At 41.5% G+C, this 27,488-nt stretch overlaps 1 protein-coding gene across 1 annotated transcript in view; it reads left to right on the top strand.

Moving 5' to 3' along the window:
• LOC124555091 (zinc finger FYVE domain-containing protein 26) overlaps window positions 1-27,488 on the top strand; it is a 434,713-nt gene that overhangs the window by 380,276 nt on the left and 26,949 nt on the right. Inside the window, exons 34-35 of the mRNA XM_047128885.1 lie at window positions 297-540; window positions 620-917. Coding sequence (XP_046984841.1) covers window positions 297-540; window positions 620-917 — 542 coding nt within the window. The remainder of the gene's footprint in view (window positions 1-296; window positions 541-619; window positions 918-27,488) is intronic.

Raw genomic sequence — 27,488 nt, 5'->3', positions numbered from 1 at the left:
TTACTGTTACCCCTTAATTGCTTGTTAATCATTGATATCTCACATTTGTTACTATCCATACTTCTTCATCATAAAGCAACATATACCAAGTGTTTGAATAATTACTGAGTGAAAAACATCCAAATCTAAAAGCTTGTGATTATGGGTCTGATTTGCATCTGTTTCTGTATTCCAGATTTTCCCCTTCACTGCTGTGTACAACATTGTAATAGTTTGGTGCTTTATAATTTTAGATATGCAAACAATGTATGTAAGACTGCTAGATAAAACAATTATTTACTGTTCTTTCTTTGCAGCCTTATCTCTGTCATATTTGTCATCATCTTGAAAAGCGAGGTTATTTAAATGTTCTGTATCAACTACAGATATTTATGAGGGATTATGTGCGTGCTGCAATGACATGTATTCGTTTTTATCACGCTGGTGCCAGGAGCTATACTGACTTGGCAAATAATGTAAATTATTTGGAGCAAGCAAAGAAACATCTTCAAAATAGCCTGTCAGCCTTACAGAACACTAATGTCAGTACAGTTGCTAAATGTAAGTATGAGTATATATGACTACTTCTATTAATGAAATGTTGCAGAAAGTACAATCATATTTAATGTCAATCTTCCAGCTCCTCCGAAGAGAAGACTTTCAAATATTCAACCACCAGAGGAAAAAGTGGGACTTCAGCTTGATTCACGAGAGCTTCTGCGTCACATAAAAACGATAGAGAGGCAACTGGAAATAACAAGATTCTTGCACAAGTGTGAGTGTGATGGAAGACCAGTACCACTCATTGTGACAGCTATACTGGGCAGTGGTTCATCACCACCTCTCTTATTTGGCAGTTCTACAGAGCGCTGTCAACTAGCTGCTCTGCTACTGCTTGCAAGTCCTACTATTGAGGAAGTCTTCAGTCTCACACAAAGGTACAGTGAGCATTGACTACTATCAATCATTTGTTCAGTTAATCTCAGGAAACTTCTGCCTTATAATCCCTGTTAATATTTAATATCTATTTAACAAATTTCTAGGTACAGCATCAACTGTATTCCATTGATGCCCATGACTTCTCAAACTTTGATTTTTCACCCACTTCAGGTGAACTGTATTCTAAGGGCAGTATCGTATTCAATAACACAGACAAAAGAGTGCCTCAGAGCACCTGAAGAAACAGCAATAGAGGTTACTGAATAATTATTTTCACTGAAACTGTGAACCTGGCACAGCAAAAGAAAAGGTATTATTCATCAAGTAAACAGAGAAAATGAAAATGAAAGAATGCAGCAATCAGTCACAAATAATCGGAATATATTGCAGATCGATTTCATCTATAGAATAGCCATCATTAATACATCAGCCAATGAGGTCACATGAAACTTGTGCTTGGACGCACATATTTTCCAGATTTGAATACATAGTGATACATACACTGAAGCGCCAAAGAAACTGGTATAGGTATGCATATTCAAATACAGAGATATGTAAACAGGCAGAATCCAGCGCTGTGCGCGTCAACGCCTATATAAGACAACAATTGGCTGGCACAGTTGTTAAATCAGTTACTGCTGCTAGAATGGCAGGTTATCAAGATTTAAGTGAGTTTGAATGTAGTGTTATAATCGGGGCACGAGTGATGGGGGCATAGCATCTCTGAGGTAGCAATGAAATGGGGATTTTCCCATACAACCATTTCACAAGTGTACCATGAATATCAGGAATCTGGTAAAACATCAAATCTCCAACATTGCTATGGCCGGAAAAGATTCTGCATGAACGGGACCAACAATGACTGCAGAGAATTGTTCAACATGACAAAAGCGCAACCCTTCCACAAATTGCTGCAGATTTCAATGCTGGGTCATCAACAAGTGTCAGCGTGTGAACCACTCAACGAAACATCATTGATATGGGCATTCAGAGCTGAAGGCCCACTTGTGTACCCTTGATGACTGCACGACACAAAGCTTTAGGCCTCGCCTTGGCCTGTCAACATCGTCATTGGACTGTTGATGACTGGAAACATGTTGCCTGGTGGGACAAGTCTTGTTTCAAATTGTATTGAGCAGATGGACATGTATGGGTATGGAGACAACCCAATGAATCCATGGACCCTGCATGTCAGCAGGGGACTGTTCAAGCTGGTGGAGGCTCTGTAATGGTTTGAGGTGTGTGCAGTTGGAGTGATATGGAACCCCTGGTACTTCTAGATACAACTCTGACAGGTGATACGTATGTAAGCATACTGTCTGCTCACCTGCATCCATTCATGTCCATTGTGCATTACGGCAGACTTGGGCAATTCCAGCAGGACAATGAAACACCCCACACATCCAGAATTGCTACAGAGTGGCTCCAGGAACACTATTCTAAGTTTAAACACTTCTGCTGGCCACCAAACTCCCGAGATATGAACATTATTGAGCATATCTGGGATGCCTTGCAACGTGCTGTTCAGAAGAGATCTCCACCCATCATACTCTTATGGATTTATGGACAGCCCTGCTGGATTCATGGTGTCAGTTCCCTCCAGAACTACTACAGACATTAGTTGAGTCCATGACATGTCATGTTGTGGCACTTTTGCATGCTCATGGGGGCCCAACATGATATTAGTCAGGTGTACCAGTTTCTTTGGCTCTTCAGTGTATAAACATATTGAGAAAAAGAAACTGCTGATTCCTTTTCTCAATATGTTTATATCTGTGACTAAGGATTCAAATTTGGAAGATAAGTGTGTTTCAGGACAAGCTGCTGCTGCTTTTTCTCAATATGTTTATATTTCTGACTAAATATTCAAATTTGGAAGATATGTGTGTTTCAGCACAAGTTTAATGTGACCACAATGGGTGATGTTTACATTGATGATAACTATTGTGTAGTCAAAATCGATCTGCAGTAAATTAAAATTATTTGTGACTGATTGCTGGATTCTTCCATTTATATATCCAACAGTCACTGTAGGTGGGAGTGCTGTGGCTGTGAACTCTTGTAATGTTTAGTGGTTCCTGTCTGGTTGAGGAGAGGGTGGTATGATAGATGGAAGGCCAGTTTCCTCTCACTACAACACAAAATACACATGTGGTTAAAATACGTTTTATTAGAGGAACCAATTGAATAATGAACCAATTGAGTAATTAACGTCAGCTATGTGCAGTCTGAAGTTCTGTGGTTAACAGCTACATACAATGACTGATGTTTCCTTACAGCTAGCTAAGGTGCGAGGCAACAGCTATCACTGTCGAAGACTAGAGCATAATGTGACATATTGAGGTTCAATGCGAACTGAGTCCTGATGAGACGTACTGGGATACTGAGTGAGAGACTGAGCCAGCTCAGTCAGCAGTGGCATACTACGTGCACACTGTCCAGGGGGCATTATCAGCACGTAGCGTGGGGGCGTGTCTTGTTGTCATTGGCACGCTTAGTTCAGTGCCTGCATTACAATGTTTCCTAGTGCCAACTGGTGTCCTGGCAAAGGTGTACACCAGCCCAGGGAGTCCTATGGATTCCAACAGAAATATTGAGAAAATCCATAAATGATGTCTGCTTAGAGTAAACTACTTATGTTGTTGAAAGTGTGGAACATAATGTAAAAGATTTCAAAGCCATGTCAACATGCACAGATTCTTACTTGTGTATATCACTAACGATTCCAAATATTCCAATGTATGTCTTAGATTTCAGGCGTGCAGCTGTAGAATCCCCCTTTCTTGAACTAAGATTTAGGCTGTATATCTTCAGGCCATCTTCCAAGTGAGGTAGTATATGGCTGAAATATCTGTTCAGTTAATGGAGTATCTGCAAGCTTGAAATGTAGTGGATAAGTGAAGATGCCACAAAAATAGGAAGATGCACATTTTACAACAGTTACATATCTTGTGAACTGGTTTTTGGGCTTTCACAACTGTCATCTGGCTGATTATCAAAATCAAAAATAATATCAAGATGCTGAACAACTTTGAGATAGATATTCCATATGAAAGTTGTGTTGCGAAGCCACAGAGTAGTAGCCATATTTGAAAATGCAGATGTGATATAGCAGAACATTATATGAATGTGAATGTACTGTGGTGGGAAGAGGGGAGGGTGGTTGCACAGAGTGAACCAAATTTAGTTATATGCTCCAATACTGACAACGAAGTCAAAATTAATAACTGAGAACTTATATACAGACTGTAAGTAATATAACTGAATAAAATATTAGTCTCTCCCTTAAAAGAGAACACTAGTCACTTTGGAGTGACTTAGATGGTGTAGAATTGGTACTGCCTGGTCATGTAACTCTCCACTGACATAAGTCAAAAAATTGAAATGGTATGTATGTGGGGTCAGTTATATGGAATCAGCTCAGTGAGATTGTTCAATGCAGAGGTACATCAGAGTGCTATTCTGTTTAGACCCATCCATGACCACTCTCTGAATGAAGCTGTCCTAATTGTTTGTGTGTCGACACTGACTGTCTGATGTGTCTGTGGAATAGTGTTCCACTTGTAAATGTGTAACATGGTGTATAAACAGTGGCTGTAAAAAGATCCTAATCGACACAGAGTGGAGCCGAGTGTCACATTTTGTCAATGATAATTGATTTAAAACCCAGTAGGAATTACTGCTATCAGTGAGTTCAGGTCCATTTCAACAGGCTTTTGAGCAAACATTGTGAAGGGAACTGTATGCAATGGACATTTCTAGTTGATTATCTTGTAAGATACCATTATTCACAGCAGTTGGCTGGAAGCATATAGTATGGTCCAACAAAGCAAAATTTTACCCCTTTTCAAATGATGCAAGGCATTGATTACACTGGTAACTCAATGAGGCATTTCACCCACAGAGTGTGGAGGGTGTAGTTCAGGCCTGAGATGGTTCTGTGATGTTTTGGGGGCATTTTTACACCGTGAATTGCACACACTCAGTCAGGCTATAGTGAAAATGAACCTGGATGGGTATTTATTTCAACATAGTTGGTAACCAAGTATTTCCAGTTCTTATACTTTTTCTATATCTAAGTCTATATCTACGTACCTACTCTGCAAGCAACCATATGGTGTGTGGCAGGCGGCACCCTGTACCACTACTAGGCATTTCATTTCCTGTTGAACTCACATATAGAGCGAGGGAAAACTGACTGTCTGTATGCCTCCATATGAGACCTAATCTCTCTAGTCTTATCTTTATAGTCCTTAAGTGAAATGTATGTTGGCAGCAATAAGATCATTCTGCAGTAAGCGTCAAATGCCATTTCTCTAAATGTTGTCATTAGTAATCCTTGAAAAGAACATTGCACTTCCTCCAGTGATTCCCATTTGAGTTCCCAAAACATCTCTGTAATAATCTAGCAGCCCGCTTTCTGAATTGCTTCGCTGTCTTCCTTTAATCCATTCTGGTGTGGAATCCACACATTCAAACAGTACTCAACAGTGGGTCACACTAGTGTCCTAAATGTGGTTTCCTTTACAGATGAACTACGCTTCCCTAAAATTCTCATAATAAACTGAAGTTGACCATTTGCATTGGCACTACTGTCCTAACATACTCCTTACATTTCATATTGTTATACAACATTACACCTAGATACTTATTGATTTCACTACTAATGCTGTATTTGAATATTATGGGTTTCTTTTTCCTAATTCTGCATTCATCACACCAACTAGAAATTTTCTGTAAGTCATCTTGTATCTTCCTGTAGTCACTCAACTTTGACATCGTCACTTAGAACACACCAACATCAGCAGAAGACTGCAGATTGCTGCCCATCCTGCCCACCAGATCATTTATGGATACATAAAATAATAGCTGTTCTATCACACTTCCCTAGGGCACTCCTGATGATACCCTTGTCTCTGATGAACAGTCGCTATATAGGACAACATATAACTTATGAAGCCTTTGAGCCAATCTCATGTCTGGGAAGCTGTTCCATACTCTTGTACCTTTATTAACAGTCTGCAGTGGAGCACTGTGTCAAACGCTTTCCAGAAATTTAGAAATGGGAATCTGCTTGTTGCCCTTCATCCTTAGTTCACATTGTATCACGTTAGAAAAGGGCAAGCTGAGTTCTGCATGAGTGATGCTTTCTAAACCTGTGCTGATTTATGGACATAAGCTTCTCAGTCTCAACAGAATTTTTTGTATTTAAACTGAAAAATCTTCAAGGATTCTGCACTACACCAATGTTAGGGATACTCCAGCTCTCAGCTGTGATAAGAGTCTGTCTACAGAGCGGCAAGTTAAGTCTCTATCCTTTTCTTTGTATTCAATGTAGAGTATTTATTAAATTTCGTGCATATCCCTCTGTTAAGAGGGTTAATCTGACGTTTTTGTAAGTGTGAATTCATTAAGTCTGTAGTGCATTAGGTGCTCATTTGTTTTCTATTGAAAACAACCATCCATTCATTTAGTAAGCCAGCCAGTCAGGCTCCAGCTCTCAGCTGTGATATGAGTGCATCTACAGAGTGACAAGTTAAGCATTTATCTTTTTCTCTGTTTTCCATTTAGTATATTTATTAAATTTCATGCTTATTTCTCTGTTTAAGAGTGTTAATCTTGTGTTTTTGTAAGTGTAAATTCATTCAGTCTGTAGCACATTAGTTGCTCATTTGTTTTGTTTTGAAAGCAACCGTCTATTCGTTTAGTAAGCCAGCCAGTCAGGCTCCAGCTGTCGGCTGTGATACAAGTGCATCTACAGAGTGGAAAGTTAAGTGTTTATCCTCTACTGTGTTTTCCATGTAGTGAATTTATTAAATTTTGTGCATGTTTCTCTGTTTAAGAGGATTAAGCTTGCATTTTTATAAGTGTAAATTCATTCAGTCTTAAGCGCAATAGTTTCTCCCTGAACAGCGTGCTACATAGCTCTCTAACACATCAGCATCCATTGGTGATACACCAGGTGGGTAGGAAGTTGCATATCTAGGACTGACTGCTGTTATAGTTCACTTCTTCAGTTAGTTTTGCTAGAATGGATACGATGTGTGCATGCTGTGTGCAGACGCAGAAGGAGCTGGCCACAGTTTGCAAACAGCTGAATGTGCTGTTGGCTACAATCAGTCACTTTCAAGCTGCTGCCTCGGGGTGTAGCAGTGGTGGAGAATATGGCGCATCACATGGGACACCTCAGGTGCCACTTGTTTCACCCACAGGCTCTGTTTCTGAGGCACTTCCTAGTGCTCCCGATGCGGTGGATCCGCCCTCACAGCAGGGTGAGTGGCAGGTGGTAACATGTTCACATCGCTCGAGGTGGAGGGCCAACGTGGAGATTAGCTGCCTGGCCTTGCCCATTCACCCTGTGAGTGGACAATTGGCCTCTTCTTCTGCATGGTCCAAGCAGGCACACAGGGAGTTTTACAGTTTACAGAGAGCTCCATTGTGAGGTGCATTACGGAGTCCCTTAGGCATATAGAGTTCAGGGCTGGAAAGAAAGCCAATGTGCAATTGGTATGTCTGTTGGGGGCGACATCTGAGATGTGGAGGCTACCTTGCTGGTGGCTATCAAGCATGCAGGGTGCAGTCATCTACAAATTGTGGCTCACATCAGCACCAACGGCGCATGTTGCATGGGTTCTGAGATGATTCTCACTTTGTATGGGTGGCTGGTGGGGGTGGTGAAGACTGCTGGCCTCGCCTACGGGGTGCAAGTGGAGCTCGTAATTTGCAGCATCGTTCCCAGAGATTATGGGGGTCCTTTGGTTTGGAGCCGAGTGGAGGGTCTCAACCAAAGGCTTCATCAACTCTGTGACCATCTTGGCTGGAGATTTCTAGACCTACATTATCGTGTGGGGATTTGCAGGACTCCCCTTGATAGGTCAGGTGTGCTCTACACAAAGGAAGTAGGTACTTGGGTAGCAGAGTACTTGTGGAGTGTACTTGAGGGTTTTCTATGCTAGGCGTAGTTTGAGGTGCTCTGATGACCACTCGCCAGTTGATTCACAGCAATGGAAGTCAAACAGCGTTCAGAATAAAGAGACTTTGACTGTCACAGTTTTGCCAGTAAACTGTCAAAGTGTTTGTAATAAAGTTCCCAAATTTACTGCCCTCCAGGAAAGTTCTCCAATTCAAATTGTTCTTGGGACTGAGAGTTGGCTGAAACTCGAAGTGGAAAGCTCTGAGACATTTAGCGAGTCATGGTACGTATATCGGCAAGACATATTAGAGGCCATAGGAGGGGGAATTTTCATTGCAATAGACAAAATATTGTCTCTGTTGAGATCAAAGTTGAGTGTGATAGTGAAGTCCTCTGGTCACATATAACAGGTGTAGATGAAACTATGTTAATTGTTGGATGTTTTTACCAGCCACCCGATTCCGCTGTGGCAGTTCTAGAGTCTTTCAAAGAAAGTCTACAGTCAATAGTGTGTAAATACTCAAATCATGCAATACTAGTTGGAGGTGACTTTTACCTGCCAAGTATAGATAGGGACGTCTGTGGATTCATTGCAGGGGTACTAACAGAAAGTCATGCAAAATACTTCTGAACATGTTTTCTGAAAACTGACTTGAGCAGCTAGCTTGGCAGTCCACATGCAATAGGAGTATCTTAGACCTTGTAGGTACAAATAGCCTGTACCTTATCAACAATGTCAGTGTAGAAATGGGGATAAGCAATCATGATGTCATTATAGCAACCATGATTATGAAAGTTAATAAGTCAGTCAAGTAGGCTAGGAGAGTGTTTCTGTTCGATAGAGCAGATAAGCAGTTATCATCATCTTACTCAGACAATGAATTGGCATCACTTAGTACCAGTAAGATGGATGTAGAGGAATTATGGACAGAGTTTAAGTGGTCTGGAGAGTTATGTGCTTAGTAAGTGGATAAAAGATGGGAAAGACACACCATGGTTTAATAATGAAATTTGTTAGATGCCAAGGAAGCAGAGTCTGTTGCACTCTAGGCTTGAAAGAGGATGCACAAACAATGACAGGCAAGGCTTAGTAGAGATTCATGTGTCTGTGAAAAGATCTATGTGCAAAACATATAACAGCTACCCCTGTCACACCTTAGCAGAATATCTGGCAGACAGCCTGAGAAAATTCTGATCATATGTAAAATCGCTAAGTGGGTCTAATGCTTCCATTCAGTCCCTTGTTGACCTGTCGGGTGCGCCAGTTGAAGATGGCAAAAGAAAAGCTGAAGTGTTAAATTTCACATTCAAGAAATCATTCATGCACAATAACCATTCAAATATGATGGTGACCATCAGAGAGACTCTCATATGGACAACATAGAAATAAGCATACCTGGTCTAAAGAACCAACTTAGATTTGAAAACAAATAAATCACCAGGTCTGGATGGAATCCCAGTTTGATTTTACAAAGAGTACTCTATGGCATTGACCTCTTACCTAGCTTGTATTTATTGTGAATCTCTCACGGTAGCACAAAGTTCCAAGTGAATGGAAAAAAATGCAGATGACTCCAGTATATATGAAAGGCAAAAGAGCAGACCCCAAAATTACAGGCCAATGTCCCTAACTTCTGTTTGCTGCAGAATCCTTGAACACATTCTTATAATAAGCTTTCTTGAGGCTAAGAAGCTTATGTCCTTGAATCAGCATGGTTTTAGAAAGCATCGGTCATGTGAAACTCAGCTTGCCCTTTTCTCACATGATATACTGAGAACTATGGATGAAGGGCAACAGGCACATTTCATATTTATAGATTTTCAGAAAGCGTATGACATGTCCCATTGCAGGCTGTTAATGAAGGTGCGAGCTTATGGAATAAGTTTACAGATATGCAAGTGGCCTGAAGACTTCTTAAATGATGGAACCCAGTATGTTGTCTTCAATGGGGAGTGTTCACCAGAGACAAGGGTATCGTCAGGAGTGATCCTGTGGTGTACAGTAAGGTGTCGAAGTTGTATCACTGTAGGAAGGTACAAGATGACTTAGACAAAATTTACAGTTGGTGTGATGAATGGCAGCTAGCCCTAAATTTCAAAAAATGCAAGTTAATGCACATGAGTGGGAGTAACAAATGTGTAATGTTCGGATACAGTATTACTAGTGTCCAGCTTGGCACAGTCAAGTTGTCTAAATATCTGGGTGTAATGCTACAAAGTGACATGAGGTAGAATGAGCATGTGAAAACTGTGGTAGGGAAGGAAAATGGTTGACATCCATTTATTGGGAAAATTTTAGGAAAGGAGACTGCATATGGGACACTGCTGCAACCTATTCTTGAATACTGCTTGGTTGTTTGGGATCTTTACTGGGTCAATTTGAAGGAAGAAATTGAAGCAATTCAGTGGAAGGCTGCTAGATTTGTTACCAGTAGGTTCAAACAAAACATAAGTGTTACAGAGATGCTTCAGTAACTCAAATGCAAATCCCCAGAGAGAAGGTGATGTTCCTTTCAGGAAACACTATTGAGAAAATTTAGAGAACTGGCATTTAAAGCTAACTGTTGAGCGATTCTGCTGCTGCCAACATACATCATGCATAAGGACCACGCAGATAATATACCAGAAATCAGGGCTCATACGGAGGTGTACAAACAGTCATTTCCCCTTGCTCTATGTGCGAGTGGAACAGGAGGGGAAATGACAAGTAGTGGTACAGGTTACCCTCTGCCACACACCTTACGGTGGCTTGCAGAGTATTTATGTAGATGTACATGTAGACACTGATCTGCAATTTTACAATTTTGTGAGTCTGTTCTTTTACCCTTCTTATATACAGGAGTCACCTGCACTTTTTGCAGTCACTTGGGGCTTCATGCTTTGCAAGAGATTCACAATAAATGCAACCTAAGTAAAGGGCCAATGCTGTTGAGTACTCTTTGTAAAACTGAATTGGGATTCCATCAGGTCCTGGTGACTTATTTGTTTTCAACGCTTTCAGTTATTCTCTACACCAGGGGTGCTACTACATACTCCACACAGAAGTCTGTGCAGTGGTCAAATAGTGGCATCTCTGTATGATTCTCCTGTGTGAACAATTTTTTAAATGCAAAATTTAAAACTTCGGCTTTACTTTTGCTATCTTCTACTGCAACACTAGACTGGTCAATGAGTACCTGGATAAAAGCCTTAGACCCACTTAGTGATGTTACCTAGGACCAGAATTTTCTTGGAATGCTAATTAAATCAAGGCCCTAAGCTGTCGACAGCTGTTGATATACGTCAATGGGGACAGTGTGCTCCAACCGGGACTTGAACCTGGGATGTCCTGCTTACATGGCAGACGCTCTATCCATCTGAGCCACTGAGGGCACAGAGTATAGTGCGACTGCAGGGATTTATTCCTGGCACGCTCGTTGTGAGACCCACATTCCCAACTCAATGTCCACACACTACATTTGTAGTGCCCTTGCCCATTACACTCATTGCTCACAGCAGACAATCTTATCGAGTCTTGTTAGAGTTCGGGCAATACATGTGCATCCAGCATAGAAGAAGAAGGTCAATGGCCAGTTAGCCTTAACTATATGAAGATAGTAACTGTTCTTTTGAACATGTCCGAAAGAACAGATATCACCTTCATATATTCGTATAGAATTTTCTTGGGTTCTCAGCAAGATCTATCAGTAAGGTTTGATGCTGGTAGTTGTTGTAAGCTGTGCGTGTCAATCCTTTTACAGAAACACTAATTTCTATTAACTTTTCATATTGTCACTTCTTTATGATGATTCTGCTGTGGGCATTCCAGTCTTCCAGGATTGTGAGATGACAACAGCCACATTCACAGGGCTGCACACATGCACACACATATGCGCACCCCCGCCCCACCCCCTGCCTGACACCCCCCCCCCCCCCCCCACCACCACCACCACAAACACACACACACAGAGAGAGAGAGAGAGAGAGAGAGAGAGAGAGAGAGAGAGAGAGAGAGAGAGAGAGATTCCGGATTTGATGACCATTGAACCACTGATAGCACCATGACTGGCCCACTAAATCACCCAGCCTTAATACTTAGAAAATGTGTGTGACTACTTGAAAATAGCAGGTGAAATGTGACATTCAACATTCCTGCTATTTGATAGATTTATGGGATCTAATCAAGAATCCGTGTCTTTAGCTTAATGTGGTATACCTGAAAATATTGGTGGGCTCTCTTCCACACTGAATTGAGGCCATTAACAAGGCTAGACTTGGTAGTACACAACATTAACATCAACTATGCTGGGAATGTTTAATATTTTGCCTGGTATGCTTACAAATTTAGAATACATTTAAAAATATAACTCTGTGAAACAAAATGTAGGAGTAGGGTGGGATACACAATGTGGGAAATGTAGGGAAACGAGAAGATAGAGGAACATTGTGCTGAACTTTAAGTAAATGTTAGCTGAGTGTGAGATATTTATTAATTTTAAGTGATTCATTTCAAGTTAGCCCTTTCCCTTAGTTTGATAATTAAATTTTCCATTAAAGACTTTCTTGTTATTTTAAAATTTAATGAAATATTTAGTAACTGTTGTAACTCCATATGACTGTTACGGTGTCATTTCTTGCACAGAAGAACCCATAGGGAGGAGGGTGGGACAGTTAACACTCACCACACCTGTAGCATTTGATAAGCTACACATGTGCTCTTGGGGTCGTGCTAAATGGTGAGTACCTGAAGGCACTAGGCCTGTGTTCTGTGGGTACATGTTTTGTGAACCCAATATTCCTGAAGCAACTAGGGTCAGTGGCCCTAGCTTGTGTTTCTGTAAACTCTGGCCATGCTGCAGTGGCAGTTGTTTGATGGAATGTTGTGTATCACGAAAATGGGGATATTGTCATATATGTCTTGATCATGAGGTTGGTACTGACCTCTATAAAATCTATATAAAGGAAGTGTCAAGCTAAAGGTGTGGAGCAGACTTTTACTTCCCTAGTTTCATATGGGACTTCAGTAGAGACCACAGTTTCTATAACCACTAGAGCAGCTTCATACCTTTTTAATAGCATGACATGTTACAGTGAAGAAAATACCTCAATAATGATCGACATTTTGACCCCTCTGCTGGGATCTTCCTCAGGATCTTCTGCTGTCCACTACTGCTAGAACACTGTTCCAGCAGCAGTGGACACCAGAAGATCCTGAGGAAGATCCAAGCAGAGGGGTTGAAACATCGATCATTTTAGAAGAAACACAACACGGCCTAATAACCCACAAGATTTTAAATTAAGTGACAATGGCCACAAAAGCCTGCAGACTTACATATTACTGTACATGTTTTCTTTGGTCTTGGGAGGTACTCCATTTTTGTTCTGGACTTCAATTATCACACATCATTTGAACCATAAACTGTCCGTGGAATTGTCTTACTTCCTGTTACTTCTAATGTTTCCACAATTTCAAATGAAATGATTGAAGTAATGTTCAAAAAATTAACTGTTAAATAACACACATGTAGGTCTTCAGGAGAAGCAAGTGATTTTGATTGCATACTATGTTCTTCATATTTCATATTTTTAAGATTAAAAACTTTAATTTGATTCCACATTACTATGAAAGTCAGGACCCTACATAAAGACATATGGTATTAGCAAGCATATATGAAGAAATTGTTAAGAAAATTAATTCAGTTTTATCTTCATTGTTAACACTCAGCCATACTGCAAAGGCATCTGCTAGTTATTACGGATACTGAATGAGTTGCAAATTAGAGCAAATAGTAACTATGAACAATTTATTGTGTCAGAGAAGCTATCAATGGAAATTGAAATTCACTTTACAAAATACAAATAAATGGAAATGGCGTGTGGCTAGGGCCTCCAGTTGGGTAGACCTGTCGCCTGGTGCAAGTCTTTTGAGTTGACGCCACTTCGGCAACTTGCGTGTCGATGGGGATGAGATGATGATGATAGAGACAACACAACACCCAGTCCCTGAGCGGAGAAATTCTCCGACCCAGGCAGGAATGAACCTGGGCCCCTTGGAATGACAGTCCATCACACTGACCACTCAGCTATTGGGGTGGACTACAAAGTACAATTGCATTGTGTCATGTTACCTGTTTACTGATGTGCCATCAACTTAGGATATGTGTCCACCATGTTTCATATGCACTGTCTGCTACAGCTACAGCAAGGATGTACACTTCTTGAGTTGCATGATGAGCTACATATTTGCCAATTTTCAACAATTTTTAGAAAATGTTTGCAATGTGTCTAGCATCTAAAATTTTGACATTGTTTTTTTCTGTGTGTTCTTCCTGAATAAAATATTTCAGGGTAGGTTTAAACATGTTGTACTGGACTGTTCCCTTGTTAGATTAGCAAACCCTTTGGCTTCACAGTTGTTTTGAACAAACTCTCTCCATGGCTGGAAATCCTGTTCACATACTGCATATAAAGCACTTCTTTATTTAACAATATAGTATTTGTTGATTGCCTCACTGTGGACTTGGATTTTGATTTGGACACAACTGGGACTATTTATACATTATTTATGATGAATTTGGAACCAAGTCTGTGCTACATGTCCCTACCATCTATTATTGATGCCCAGTCACTATGGACAACAAATGAATATTGTAGCAGCCAGACTGCAGTTGAGTCAGTGCCAGAAATAGCATGATCAAACTTAAACCTGTGGTGCACTTGTCCGCTGCCATGAATATCTGTTAATGTTGCTTCTTTGGCATTTTCTTCAATCAGTCCTGAGGCTGCAGATGCACATAGCCCTCTGCAGTGGGCACCCCTACTGATGCTGTGACTTGCATGCATTTACACTCTTAGGACTGATTGAAAATGCTAAAGGAGCAACCATAACAGCTGTCCACTGCAGTTGTGGCTTGCTTTTTGGCAGGAAAAATCTGGTCAGGCACACAGATGTATCCACTTACCACAGAGAGGTGGGGAGGATAAATATAATATAAGAATCTTCAATTGTTAATGAAACAAGGTAAGTGAGAAAGTCTTTAACATCATGTTAGAATATTAATATCACAGCCATAGGTTGTTCCACACAATGTTTGTGCTCTATTAATTGGAAAAGATTCACTGCCTTGGAATGATACAGAGTTCAGCCAGTCCCTCCAACCACACATGTTCTGGCTCCTATATGCCCTGCTGCTGTCACCAAAAACAACACACTTTTCACTGGGCTGCAACTTTTCTGTTAACACCATTGACCGAAGCAGCTGTCACAGCCACAGTGCCACCTCCTATGTTGCTCAAGATTTGACAAAGGTACCTACACCTCTAGCTTCCTTCTATTGTCAGGCCCATTACCTTTAATGACATCACTGACTGTGTGGGTTGATAAAGGGTAGAGGAATACTGTGTCTCCACCAAGTAGTGAGGAAGATATCTCACCAGTGGACATCAGTACTGAGGTAGTTTTGATTAGTCACCTCCATAGGAGACATAAAATAGATATTGAGCCTCAAAACAGCAGAGGCTGCCATGAGGTGCAATTTGTATGGGCAAACACTTTGGTTCTGTGACCACTTCAAATAAGTGCACACCATGCCCAGATGCACTGCTTTCTGTGTCATTATTGTACTGTGACCACAACCAACCATCTGGTTACATTGGAAACAGCATTTATACAGGCATTTTCAGAGTGCCAACATCTCATTACAATACTCATTTGACCAACCATCTGGTTACATTGGAAACATCATTTATACAGGCATTTTCAGAGTGCCAACATCTCATTACAATACTCATTTGACTTTCATAAGGCATTGGCACTAATTGGTGTCATCACATTTACTTTCCATCTATGGCTTCATCAGTTTCTATCCTTGCGATCTTTTCAAGTTAGAGTTAGTACATTACTCAACTCTCCTTAGTTCCAAGAGAATGGATTCCCACAAGGATCCTCACTGAGGGTTACACTCTTCTTTATCACCAGCAATGGGCTAGTGATCTCCATCAGACCAGTGGTTAACCTCACTATATATGTCAATGAGTTTTGCATTTGGTATAGCTTGCAATCTCTAACCTAGACTGAACACCAGCTGCAAGAAGCAGTCGAAAGCATCTCCACGTAGCCCCTTTCCCATTCTTACTCAGACCCAGAACTCTACTTGAATACCAAGCACTTGGACATTGTTTGCAGCCCAGATTTTTGTGATTCCTCTTGGATAGGAAGCTGACATGGCTGCCCGTTATTCATAAACTTAAGACCAGCTGCGTGAAAAAAGTTAACAGTCTCTGCTTCCTTGCCCAGTTGTTTTGGGTGCAGATTGCCGTATGCTGCTCTATATTTACTGGACCAGGTCTTGTCCTGACTGAACTGTTTTACAAAATTGTTAAGGCTTTCATGGCCACTTGTTGACAAACTGCCTATTGGCTTCTGTCTCGGGTTCTTCGGCCAAACGTTCATCTAATGATTTTTCTGACGTTTCGCCAGCACGAGTGGCTGGCATTGTCAAAGCTTCACCCTTCATTGCCGGTGGTGAACTGGAGGCGAGCTCGCGGCCGCAGACTATATGTACCTGGCGCGCCAACGTCCGAGAGCTTCTCCGCCGTCATTTCCGGTGCGGTTCTCCTCTTGCTACCTGCGACGGTCGTTCGCTGCAGTATGGGCAGGCAGGATCCATTTACCTTAAGGCTTTCCTCTTTCTTGTTGAAACTGTTCGCGTGTTTTTGGATTTCTACTGCTTCTCTGAACAAGCGCGTGTGATAGTGCTTCTCTACAGCCAGAACTTCTGTGTCGGCGAATTTTATTACGTGGTCAGTCTCATTCAGTGCATGCTCTGCCACGGCCGATTTCTCCACCTGCCCCAACCTGCAATGTCACTTATGCTCTTTGATCCTGGTGTTAATTGATCTTCCAGTCATTCCGACATAAACTTTTCCGCATGTGCATGGTATACGGTATATTCCCGACATTGCAAGTGGGTATCTTTTCTCCTTCACTGATCTAAGACACTCTTTGACCTCCATTGTCGGTTTGATCGTCTTTACGCCGCGTTTGCGCAATATACAGCCGATTCTGTCCGTCACTCTGGGAATGTATGGCAGAAAAGCCGTACCCGACGTTTCTTTTTCTGGTTCCTTACTTCGCCAAGTGTTTGGCTCTGTTACACTTCTAATGTAATTTGTGGAGCACCCATTGCTCCGCAGAACAGTTTCCAGGTGTTGCATTTCTCGTTTGAGGTGTTGAGGCTCACATATTCGTCCTCATTATGAGCGTACTAATCATGCCTCTTTTCTGGTTCGGGTGGTGGTTTGACAGATTGTGCAGGTATCGGTCCGTGTGTGTCGGTTTCCGATACATGCTGTGTCCCAGGTTTTCGCCGTCCCTTGTGACCAGCACATCTAGAAATGGCAGTTTCTTGTCCTTTTCTACTTCCATGGTAAATGTTATGTTGGCATGGAGGCTGTTCAAGTGTCTCAGGAATTCACCGAGCTGTTCTTCACCATGGCTCCACACCACGAAAGTATCATCAACGTACCTGTACCACACCGTAGGTTTGCAAGTCTCCGAGACCAGTGCCTGTGCTTCGAATTGTTCCATGAAGAAGTTGGCCACCACTGGACTGAGAGGACTACCCATGGTGACACCTTCCAGCTGTTCGTAGAAATCGCCATTCCACGTGAAATAGCTCGTGGTGAGACATGCATGGAAGAGCTTTTTGATGTCTTGCGGGAACATGGAACCGATGTGCTCCAGAGCGTCACTGAGTGGCACTTTCGCAAATAACGAAACAACATCAAAACTGACCAGGATGTCGTTTGGCGCAAGTTTCAGTTTCTTCAGCTTCTCAATGAAATGTCCCGAGTCCTTAATGTATGTGTCGGTCTTCCCCACGTGTGGCTGGAGCAGAGCGGTCAAGTGTTTCACCAGTTTATACGTTGGTGAGCCAGGAGCGCTAACGATCGGTCTCAGTGGAACGTTGTTCTTATGGATCTTGGGTAATCCATACAGCCGAGGCGGTAGGGCTTCTATGTTGCGCAGGTTTCTCTGTATGTCCGCCGGCTGGCGAAATGTCAGAAAAATCATTAGATGAACATCGGCCGAAGAACCCGAGACAGAAGCCAATAGGCAGTTTGTCAACAAGTGGCCACGAAAGCCTTAACAATTTTGTATTACGCCTCTATGGGGAGGAGATTTGCAGATTGTACCGACGCCTTGACCAACGACGGAAGAAGAAAGCGTGACTGATGTTCTCTCTTGCCTTTCTGTCATGGTGCCGAGATGAATGTGCTACACCGAAGTTCTTGAGATGCAAGCGCCTATTCACCACCACCTAAGCACATCATATCTACGACAGAATGGAACGAGCTTTTCTTCGTGAGCGAATACATTTAACACGGAGAGACTTGGCAAGAACGGATCAGGAACTTCTGGACATTTTCTATCAACTAAGTAGCAGAATGCATCGAGACAACTGGGACAAGATCGACAGCATCACTCACAAGAGCATGCAGAACGAACTCGAGCGCTGCACCGAGTTGCAAAAGAAAAAGTTGAAAGATCCCGGAAGCAGACCGACAAGGCGATTCCCGACATGTCACACACAGTGGTCAACCTCACTGAACGACAATTGACCGAAGAGGAAGTGTCTGTTCTTCTAAAAGGAGGGAGTTCCGCTATCATCCCGAGAACTATACCTATGGAGAACATCATTGCCAACACCGAAGCAACCATTCGGACCCTTCCTTGTGAAAGGGCAGAGGAAATACGCACTGAAACAGCCAGGATACTGCGCCGAGCAAAACCACCAGCTTGCAACCTGAAGAAAGAAGAGGTACAAGCCATTAAGAATCTCAACGCCGACAAGAGTATATTGGTACTGCCTGCCGATAAAGAGAATGCGACCGTCGTAATGAAGACCGAAGATTATGAGCAAAAGATCCGAGACCTATTAGATCCGACGACGTACCGAAAACTAAGCGCAGATCCGACGCAGCGTATCACTCGGAATACGAATCGATTAATCAAGGCTGCTTCTCTGCCGGCGGACATACAGAGAAACCTGTGCAACACAGAAGCCCTACCGCCTCGGCTGTATGGATTACCCAAGATCGATAAGAACAACGTTCCACTGAGACCGATCGTTAGCGCTCCTGGCTCACCAACGTATAAACTGGCGAAACACTTGGCCTCTCTGCTCCAGCCACACGTGGGGAAGAGTGACACATACATTATGGACTCAGGACATTTCATTGAGAAGCTGAAGAAACTGAAACTTGCGCCAAATGACATCCTGGTCAGTTTTGATGTTGTTTCGTTATTTACGAAAGTGCCACTCAGTGACACTCTGGAGCACATCGGTTCCATGTTCCCGCAAGACATCAAAAAGCTCTTCCATGCATGTCTCACCACGAGCTATTTCACGTGGAATGGCGATTTCTACGAACAGCTGGAAGGTGTCGTCATGGGTAGTCCTCTCAGTCCAGTGGTGGCCAACTTCTTCATGGAACAATTCAAAGCACAGGCACTGGACTCGGCGACTTGCAAACCTAAGGTGTGGTACAGGTACGTCGATGATACTTTCGTGGTGTGGAGCCATGGTGAAGAACAGCTCGGTGAATTCCTGAGACACTTGAACAGCCTCCATGCCAACATAACATTTACCATGGAAGTAGAAAAGGACAAGAAACTGCCATTTCTAGATTTGCTGGTCACAAGGGACGGCGAAAACCTGGGACACAGCGTGTATCGGAAACCGACACACACGGACCGATACCTGCACAATCTGTCAAACCACCACCCGAGCCAGAAATGAGGTATGATTAGTACGCTCGTAACGAGAGCAGGACGAATATGTGAGCCTCAACACCTCAAACGAGAAATGCAACACCTGGAAACTGTTCTGCGGAGCAATGGGTGCTCCACAAATTACATTAGAAGTGTAACAGAGCCAAACACTTGGCGAAGTAAGGAACCAGAAAAAGAAATGTCGGGTACGGCCTTTCTGCCATACAGTCCCAGAGTGACAGACAGAATCGGCCGTATATTGCACAAACACGGCATAAAGACGATTTTCAAACCGACAAGGAAGATCAAAGAGTGTCTTTGATCGGCGAAGGAGAAAAGAGACCCACTTGCAATGTCGGGAATATACCATATACCATGCACATGCAGAAAAGTTTATGTCGGAATGACTGGACGATCAATTAACACCAGGATCAAAGAGCATAAGCGACATTGCAGGTTGGGGCAGGTGGAGAAATTGGCTGTGGCAGAGCATGCACTGAATGAGACTGACCACGTAATAAAATTCGCTGACATGGAAGTTCTGGCTGTAGAGAAGCACTATCATACGCGCTTGTTCAGAGAAGCTGTAGAAATCTAAAAACACGCAAACAGTTTCAACAAGAAAGAGGAAAGCCCGTACTGCAGCGAACAACCGTCGCAGGTAGCAAGAGGAGAACCGCACCGGAAATGACTGCGGAGAAGCCCTCAGACGTTGGCGCGCCAGGTACATATAGTCTGCGGCCGTGAACTGTTTTGCTAGATTTGTGGCTCAGCATCAGGCCTGGTGGTTAGCAGTAGAGGCTGTCCCTAGGCAATCAGAGGGTGTGGGATGGAACCCTGGTCAGACCACAGAAATTTTCAGCCAGCCTTTAATCTTGCTTTCACTGCTCGGTGTTGTGAGGAGTTGTCAGGAATGGCACATTGTTCAGATCCCATGTTAAACTGTGAGTTCCCTTTCCCCAGTTGGATAACTGGGATAGATTAGTAACACACACACACACACACACACACACACACACACACACACACACACACACACACACACACACACCAAAGTGGCATCCAATCATATGACTTGCACCTGGCCACTTAGTGACACAAAATTATTACATGCCTCTGCCCAATCTTCAGCTTTGAAATTATATGGGCCAGTACATTACTGTGCAGGAAGACTAGCCACCAGCAACCTCTGGACTACTCCTGTACTCACCAAAACAATAATCTTACCTCTCAGTTCCAATGTTACAAGCTCTTGCTCAGGTACTCAATACCACGAGGGCGATCACAGTGTCAAGTCCAGATGCTGCCTTTCTATTTTGCCTACTGCCCAGATCCCCCTTCCTCCAACCCTCCCTACCTTCACTGGCCACAACATCCCTTCAGGAGGCATGCAATTTGTCCATCCGCTGGGACCTCGCTGGACAATCTGTGGTCCTGCCCCTATAAGGGAAAGAATTGGACATGAAATCAACACTTTTCCAGAAGATCAAAACTAGGAAACTCATAAAAATGTTACAAGATGACGCTGTGACTGAGCTGATAACCTAAGAACATTTCATCAGTTGCTTGTAATTGTTCTCACAAAGTTCTGACAGGAAATGTAAAATAAGTACACTGTCCAAAACAAATCCTGTTGTTGTCTATTGGGAATAAATAAATAATACTGTAAGGAAAAAATATTTACTCCTATCTATCACTCAGTCTTGGTGTGGCACAGAAAGGAGAGAGGTGTTCAGCCATACAAACATCTTCTACCACCTGCCCAGTAATGTAAATATTTTAATGGAGAATAAAGTTGACTTTGAACACAAACTGAAATTGTATGTGTTTGAAAATTGCTGTTCCTAGAAGACTTTCAGAATGTGTGTGTGTGTGTGTGTGTGTGTGTGTGTGTGTGTGTGTGTGTGTGTTTCCTTAGTTGTCTGCCTCCTCACAGACCTCCAAGCAAATGTTAAAATTCATAAGCCACACATAAAAGCAGTCTAAGCTTGAACTTACTTAGCACTACATGAAGCATTGATTATGAGGTTCTTGCAGATCTCATAATATCACTCTCCTCGTCATGCCTCCTACTGGTAGACTTTAAAACACATAATGTACTATGTCTCTCATCTTATACCTGCCCAAGGATTAAATTTTAGTGGTTTCATGATATGTCAGAAACCTTGTATCCTCAACGATGCATTTCATTACAGTTACTGGGACAGGGTCAGATTTCTCTTTCTGGTGTCCAGCACTCATTGTGGGAAGCAACTGATGACCTTCCTGCCAGTGGCCAATATGAACTCTGGGGTCCCCAAAATGAAAATGTGAAAATAGCTCATCTGCATTACAAATTGGATGCTGTAATGCCATTTGGCTGTTTTTCACCATCAAGAAAGTATGCAGGACTGGGTGGATTACTTCTTAAGTTTGATCCACTATGCGGGAGGTAAATCCATTCCAGTGTCCTTTGGTCATTTTGAGAAGAAATCTGTCCCTAGGCAAAGTGAAGAGTTCTGCTGTACAGTACGGGTGAGGCATGCGGCTTGTTGTTGGTTTAAGTGCTGCCCTACTATAACCTTACAGCCTTTCAGGATGCAAGGGCCAAAATTTGACACAAATAATTAAATAAATCAATAAAAGATCAATGTTTATGGAGTCAGTTTACCTTTCCACCACAACCAGAACATTTTTCACAACAGATTTGTTCTATTAAATGCTCTACACCACTTGTCACATTAATTCTCTAGAAACAAAAAATTGTGATTCTGTTACTTCTTTGGCAGCCTGTTGTTTTCTGATGTAGTTCATGATAGATGTATTTGACATTGTCAGCTCTGTTTATGTCTTACTTTATTTGCCATTGATTTTGATGTTACATTCCACCATTTCAGGCTCCTGCCTACAGTAAAAATATCTTTCACATAATTGTACAAAATCCAATATCAGATTATCTATAGTTGCTTTTAAAATGAGTCATACATTAATTCCATTAAGCTAAATCAATTCCAGTTTTCAAATTTATATGTGACCAACAAAGTGTTGAACCCTTAACACATTGTGGACAGAACCTGATTAGACCTCTGGCAGCGGCAGTCGGTCAGGCAAATGGCACCAGAGTATTTCTCCTGTTCTTGGACCATGCAGACTTAGTGGGTGACATTTTGCCAGTAAGAGCCAAAATGGAAAAATATGCTAAAAAGAAATATCCTGATTGTGTAGAAATTGTAATGCAGCTCTTTGTATGCCTGAGCATTTCAAAATATACTGTGTTCAGACAAATAATGTATAAAAATGGTGTGGTGTGGTGTTTATTGAAGTTCTTTCAATGGAAAGAATATTCTATTATCTTTTGGCTGTGCATCCAGAACAGTATTATTTCTTCTTACACCCTGTAACCCATACAGCCATCTTTGATGTGAGTCACAGACATGATTAAAGCCACAGTACATTGTGTCAAGTGGTTTTGATTTTGTCACTCACTCACCCCCCCCCCCCCCCCCTCCCCAATTCCCCCACCCCCACCTCCCTTTGAAGGTAGCTTTATATTGGAAGAAGACATGATACTGTCCCAGATGCACACCAGAAAGATAATGACTTCAGATGGTGTGTCACATACCACATCATGTACAAGAGGGGCATCTGAAGGAATAAGAAAACAGAAATGTAACATAGAGCCAAGTTAATTGAATTGTTTAATTGTATGATAAAATCTGTCATTACAGAGTAGAATCATTATTTGCATTTCTATAGTTTACACATTGCTATTTAGTCTATTCGACTCACTTTGCCTAAATAAGCTAACTTGTATGGGTAATCTTGTATGTATGACACTCCATGAAGCGACCCTGTAATGACAGAATCAGGAAGGGTTGCCAAAAAAAATCCTCTAATTGTGCATAGTAGCAGTAAGCATTGTAGAGATGTACAGTGCAAGCCACTTCTGTCAGTCCATTAAGAGGGTCATACACACTGGGAAACTGCTGATTTCACACTAATTGATTGCCAGTTTGAGGTAGAAAACATCTCAGTCATGTACCATCTGCAAACAAACAGTCCCAGAAGTCGTATATAGAAGCCCTCAAGTGGCAAGCAAGGCAGAGTTCAAGTGAGCAGAAGATTTTCAGCAAGCAGAAAAGTTCCAGCACCCTCAGATGAATGAGTCTGTAGCAGATACTATGTGAATTAGCATTATACATTATTAAGCTTGTAAATTAAGAAGGACCTGCAAAGCTTACCTCTGGACTAGAGTTATTGGTTCCCATTATACATTTGTGTACACGTATGTATGTTGTACATCACTTTTATTGTGATGAGTACATGTACCTAAGGGTTTGGTTAAAGCTATAGAATCTGGCTCTTTCATGGTTCATACTCCGTAATACTATACGTTACTGTGTGAACCAGAATCTTAACAAAGTTATAGGCTAGGGTGCCCATTTGTTCTGGTAGCTGACACTAGAATCTAGTAAGCCCCCTCTGTGTTAAATTGTAAACTAGTGTCTGTGTTCTTCTGCATATTCATTGCAAACACGTAAAGAAGCAATAAAAAGCAGACTAGTAAGGCAACCAAAGTCTCATTTCCCTATCATCACTGTATCTACATTTTTAGCCTAACACCCAAGTAATGGTGTGTACTGTCTCCAACCACAGAAATGTGAAAAATCTCAGCTTCACTCTGTCGTCATTTCATAACTGTATGCAGCCATTTGTGCACCAAGAAACAAATGACCAAAAATATCACATCACCTCTGATCTGAGTGTGAGCTTCTGAATAAGTATGTTGTGTCCGCCATCAGGTTATAACAACACCTTTGCAACTGAGTATGTAGAGTCATCTTACAGCAGCCATTGGCGTTGGCAGTACACTACAAACATTGGTTCACAGAGGAGATTTAGTTTATTAACCTACTAAATGAACATACTGAGTGTAAGAATAGGCCATTCCTCTGTTCATTTTGGAAAATTTTGTGGGTCTAACGAATCAAACAAATTACCTCACTAGATACCATTATTCAAGGTCCAATTTCTGATGAACATATATGATATCATACTAGCTCATGTCACTCCTTATATTGTAATATGATTTACAGAGATGATACTCTAAGGACACATAGCTTGAGTGTTGACTATGTCCACAACTCATTTATGCAACATCAGTTTTTATTGCAAAACCTAGATGAACATGAGCTCCCTACTGTTATCCCTATCACCCTGACCATTATGAAGTAGACTCAACTAATTTAGAATGTCTTATAAACTACTGACAAAGCACTGCCTACACCTGTGAATGCCTGTGTATCTTATTGTTTAATTATAATACATTAATGAAATACTAAATATTTATGCATAATCCCTCTAGGTACATACATATATTTAAACTGAGTAATTCCATACCCATTAATGCTGCTGTGACAGTTAAGTTGTAATGGATTCCAACTTGTCATTGAAAAGGTACAATCACTCTATGTAAATGTGCCCTGATACTCTGCTGTTACAGGTCAATGTGTAATACTTTTCCTTTTGACTCATACGACAACAGTATATCTAGTTATCAAATAATTTTATTCGAGACTTGAAAGGTGTTTTATCTGGGCCAGTTGTGTTTTTGATGGAAAGGCCTATGTAATTACATTATTGTTACTCGTGTAGGTAATATGATGTGTCCACGTGCTATGCTTAAATCCTGGAGGTGAGTCATACTGTCAACTATTATTAGTGAGACTCAGTTTCTGTCTGATATATCTAGTAAACTGGAGCCACCATTTAAATAATTGGACCTTATGACAACATGTAATTGCACAAGTTACATTGTACTTAGACATGATATCTACTCCCTTCGTATACACATGGCCACTTCTTGCTATTATGATTGACACAGGACATTTAGGACAGATGAGTTTTATGGCAAAGGTCATTATGTCTCATGTTGAAATAAGTTATTTGACTGACACATATTTGGAGTTTTATACTGTTACAAAAAGGCATGCGTCACTTGTTGTAACAGTGTTTCATTTTTGTAACAGTGTTCCATTTAACAAAATACAGTCCATACACATGCTATGTTTCCGATTGATTCTGTCAGAGATTAGTACACACTATGATATTATCTATTATTATGACATGAATATCTGTTTCTGTGAACTTAGACCCCCTACTTCATACCGAAAGTCTTATTTATGCACTACTGCCTTTCACACCATAAGCAGGAAAGAAGATATATGGGAAGCAGTATGGCTAACTTCATGATTATGTATGACAACTGGCATGATATTAAAATGTTATTTTTAGATTCAACATAGTGGACATCCGTTTTCTATACTATGCGTGAGATGTATAAGCCGGCCAGAGTGGCCGTGCGGTTCTAGGCGCTACAGTCTGGAACCGAGCGACCGCTACGGTCGCGGGTTCGAATCCTGCCTCGGGCATGGATGTGTGTGATGTCCTTAGGTTAGTTAGGTTTAAGTAGTTTAAGTTCTAGGCGACTAATGACCTTAGAAGTTAAGTCGCATAGTGCTCAGAGCCATTTGAACCGTTTGAGATGTATAATAATGATCACCCAGTATCCACATAATCACCTGGGACACAGAGATGAGCAGACTATAGTTCCTTCCAATAAGTTTAAGCATCGTATTAATAGGTATGTTTCACTGTTTGTAATAAACCAACTGTGTGTGAACCTGCAATTTTTGTCCTTCGGTGTCATGGATGGGATGTATGCAACATAATCAGTGTGTTTATATCAGAAGGGCACATTTAATTCATGGAGTGCAATGCGTATAGAATCATTAATATCCTTTATGGGGTCATATATACAGTCACATAGACAAAACAGAGTAGAATATTATAAAGAGCCCTTTGTAACCTGTTATGATTTAAACAAATATTATGCTTTATATTGACATGATTTGTTACACATATAGATACACATATAGATACTTAACTATCTTAACTGGCTGTTATGCTTTCTGCCTGGTGTTACATTTACACACCAACTCATATAAGAACATACTATGCATAAGTGGGAGTGCGTGTTGGCGACATGTTGCTGATGGCAGATATATGACATATTTTGTGGGCTCAGCTATAAATGTGTCCTCCACTCTTGGAGTGCCACAAGTACATGATTACCCAAACTGGTTACTAGTTCACATATTATCTTTCTTAGGTGGAGTAGGTGGAACATCGTAAATCATCATCATTGGATTGTCTGTCTTGCAGCAGGTTTTGACTGCATAGCCCTCTATGCTACTCTGTCTTCTGCATTCCTATTCATTCTTCAGTATCCTCCTTGTGGCCTGCTGACATCATCCAGCATCTGGAACTGTCTTCTGGTCACCCCTCTCTTTCCCAGATTGAAACCTGCAATTGCCTCTACTAGAAGGAAATCTCTTCATATACTGTGGCCTATCCAGTTTAGTTTCCTGTTCTTTACCATCAGCAGCATCCTCTGTCCTTCTCTAACTCTCCTCAGTACTTCTTCATTCCTGACTTTATCAGTCCAGCTGATCTTCTCCATTCTACACCATATCCACATTTCACAAGCTTCAATTCTCTTCTCATCCTGCTTTCTCAAAGTCCACGTTTCTGCTCCATACAAGGCCACGCTCCATATTAATCACTTAACCAGTCGCTTCCTTAAATCCTTGTTTAAACAACTAGTTAGGAGTCTTCTTTGCTTTTGGAATGTCTCTTTCGCCAGAGCCATTCTCACTATGATGTCTTGTTGGCAATCCATGTCTTCTTTAATCCAACTTCCCAAATACTTGAATGCTCTTATCTATTCTATGATTTCTGAACCCATCTTATTTTTCACTTTTCTTTTCTTTAGCCCTATGACCATGCTTTTGGTTTTCTTTTTATTAATTTTCATACCATATGCTGCACATGCTTCATTCAGGTCATTTAGCATTTGAGTCA

The sequence above is a fragment of the Schistocerca americana genome, chromosome X (genome assembly GCF_021461395.2).
Source record: "Schistocerca americana isolate TAMUIC-IGC-003095 chromosome X, iqSchAmer2.1, whole genome shotgun sequence".
Taxonomy (NCBI): Eukaryota; Metazoa; Arthropoda; class Insecta; order Orthoptera; family Acrididae; genus Schistocerca; species Schistocerca americana.
This window is presented reverse-complemented; position numbering and strand designations above follow the sequence as displayed.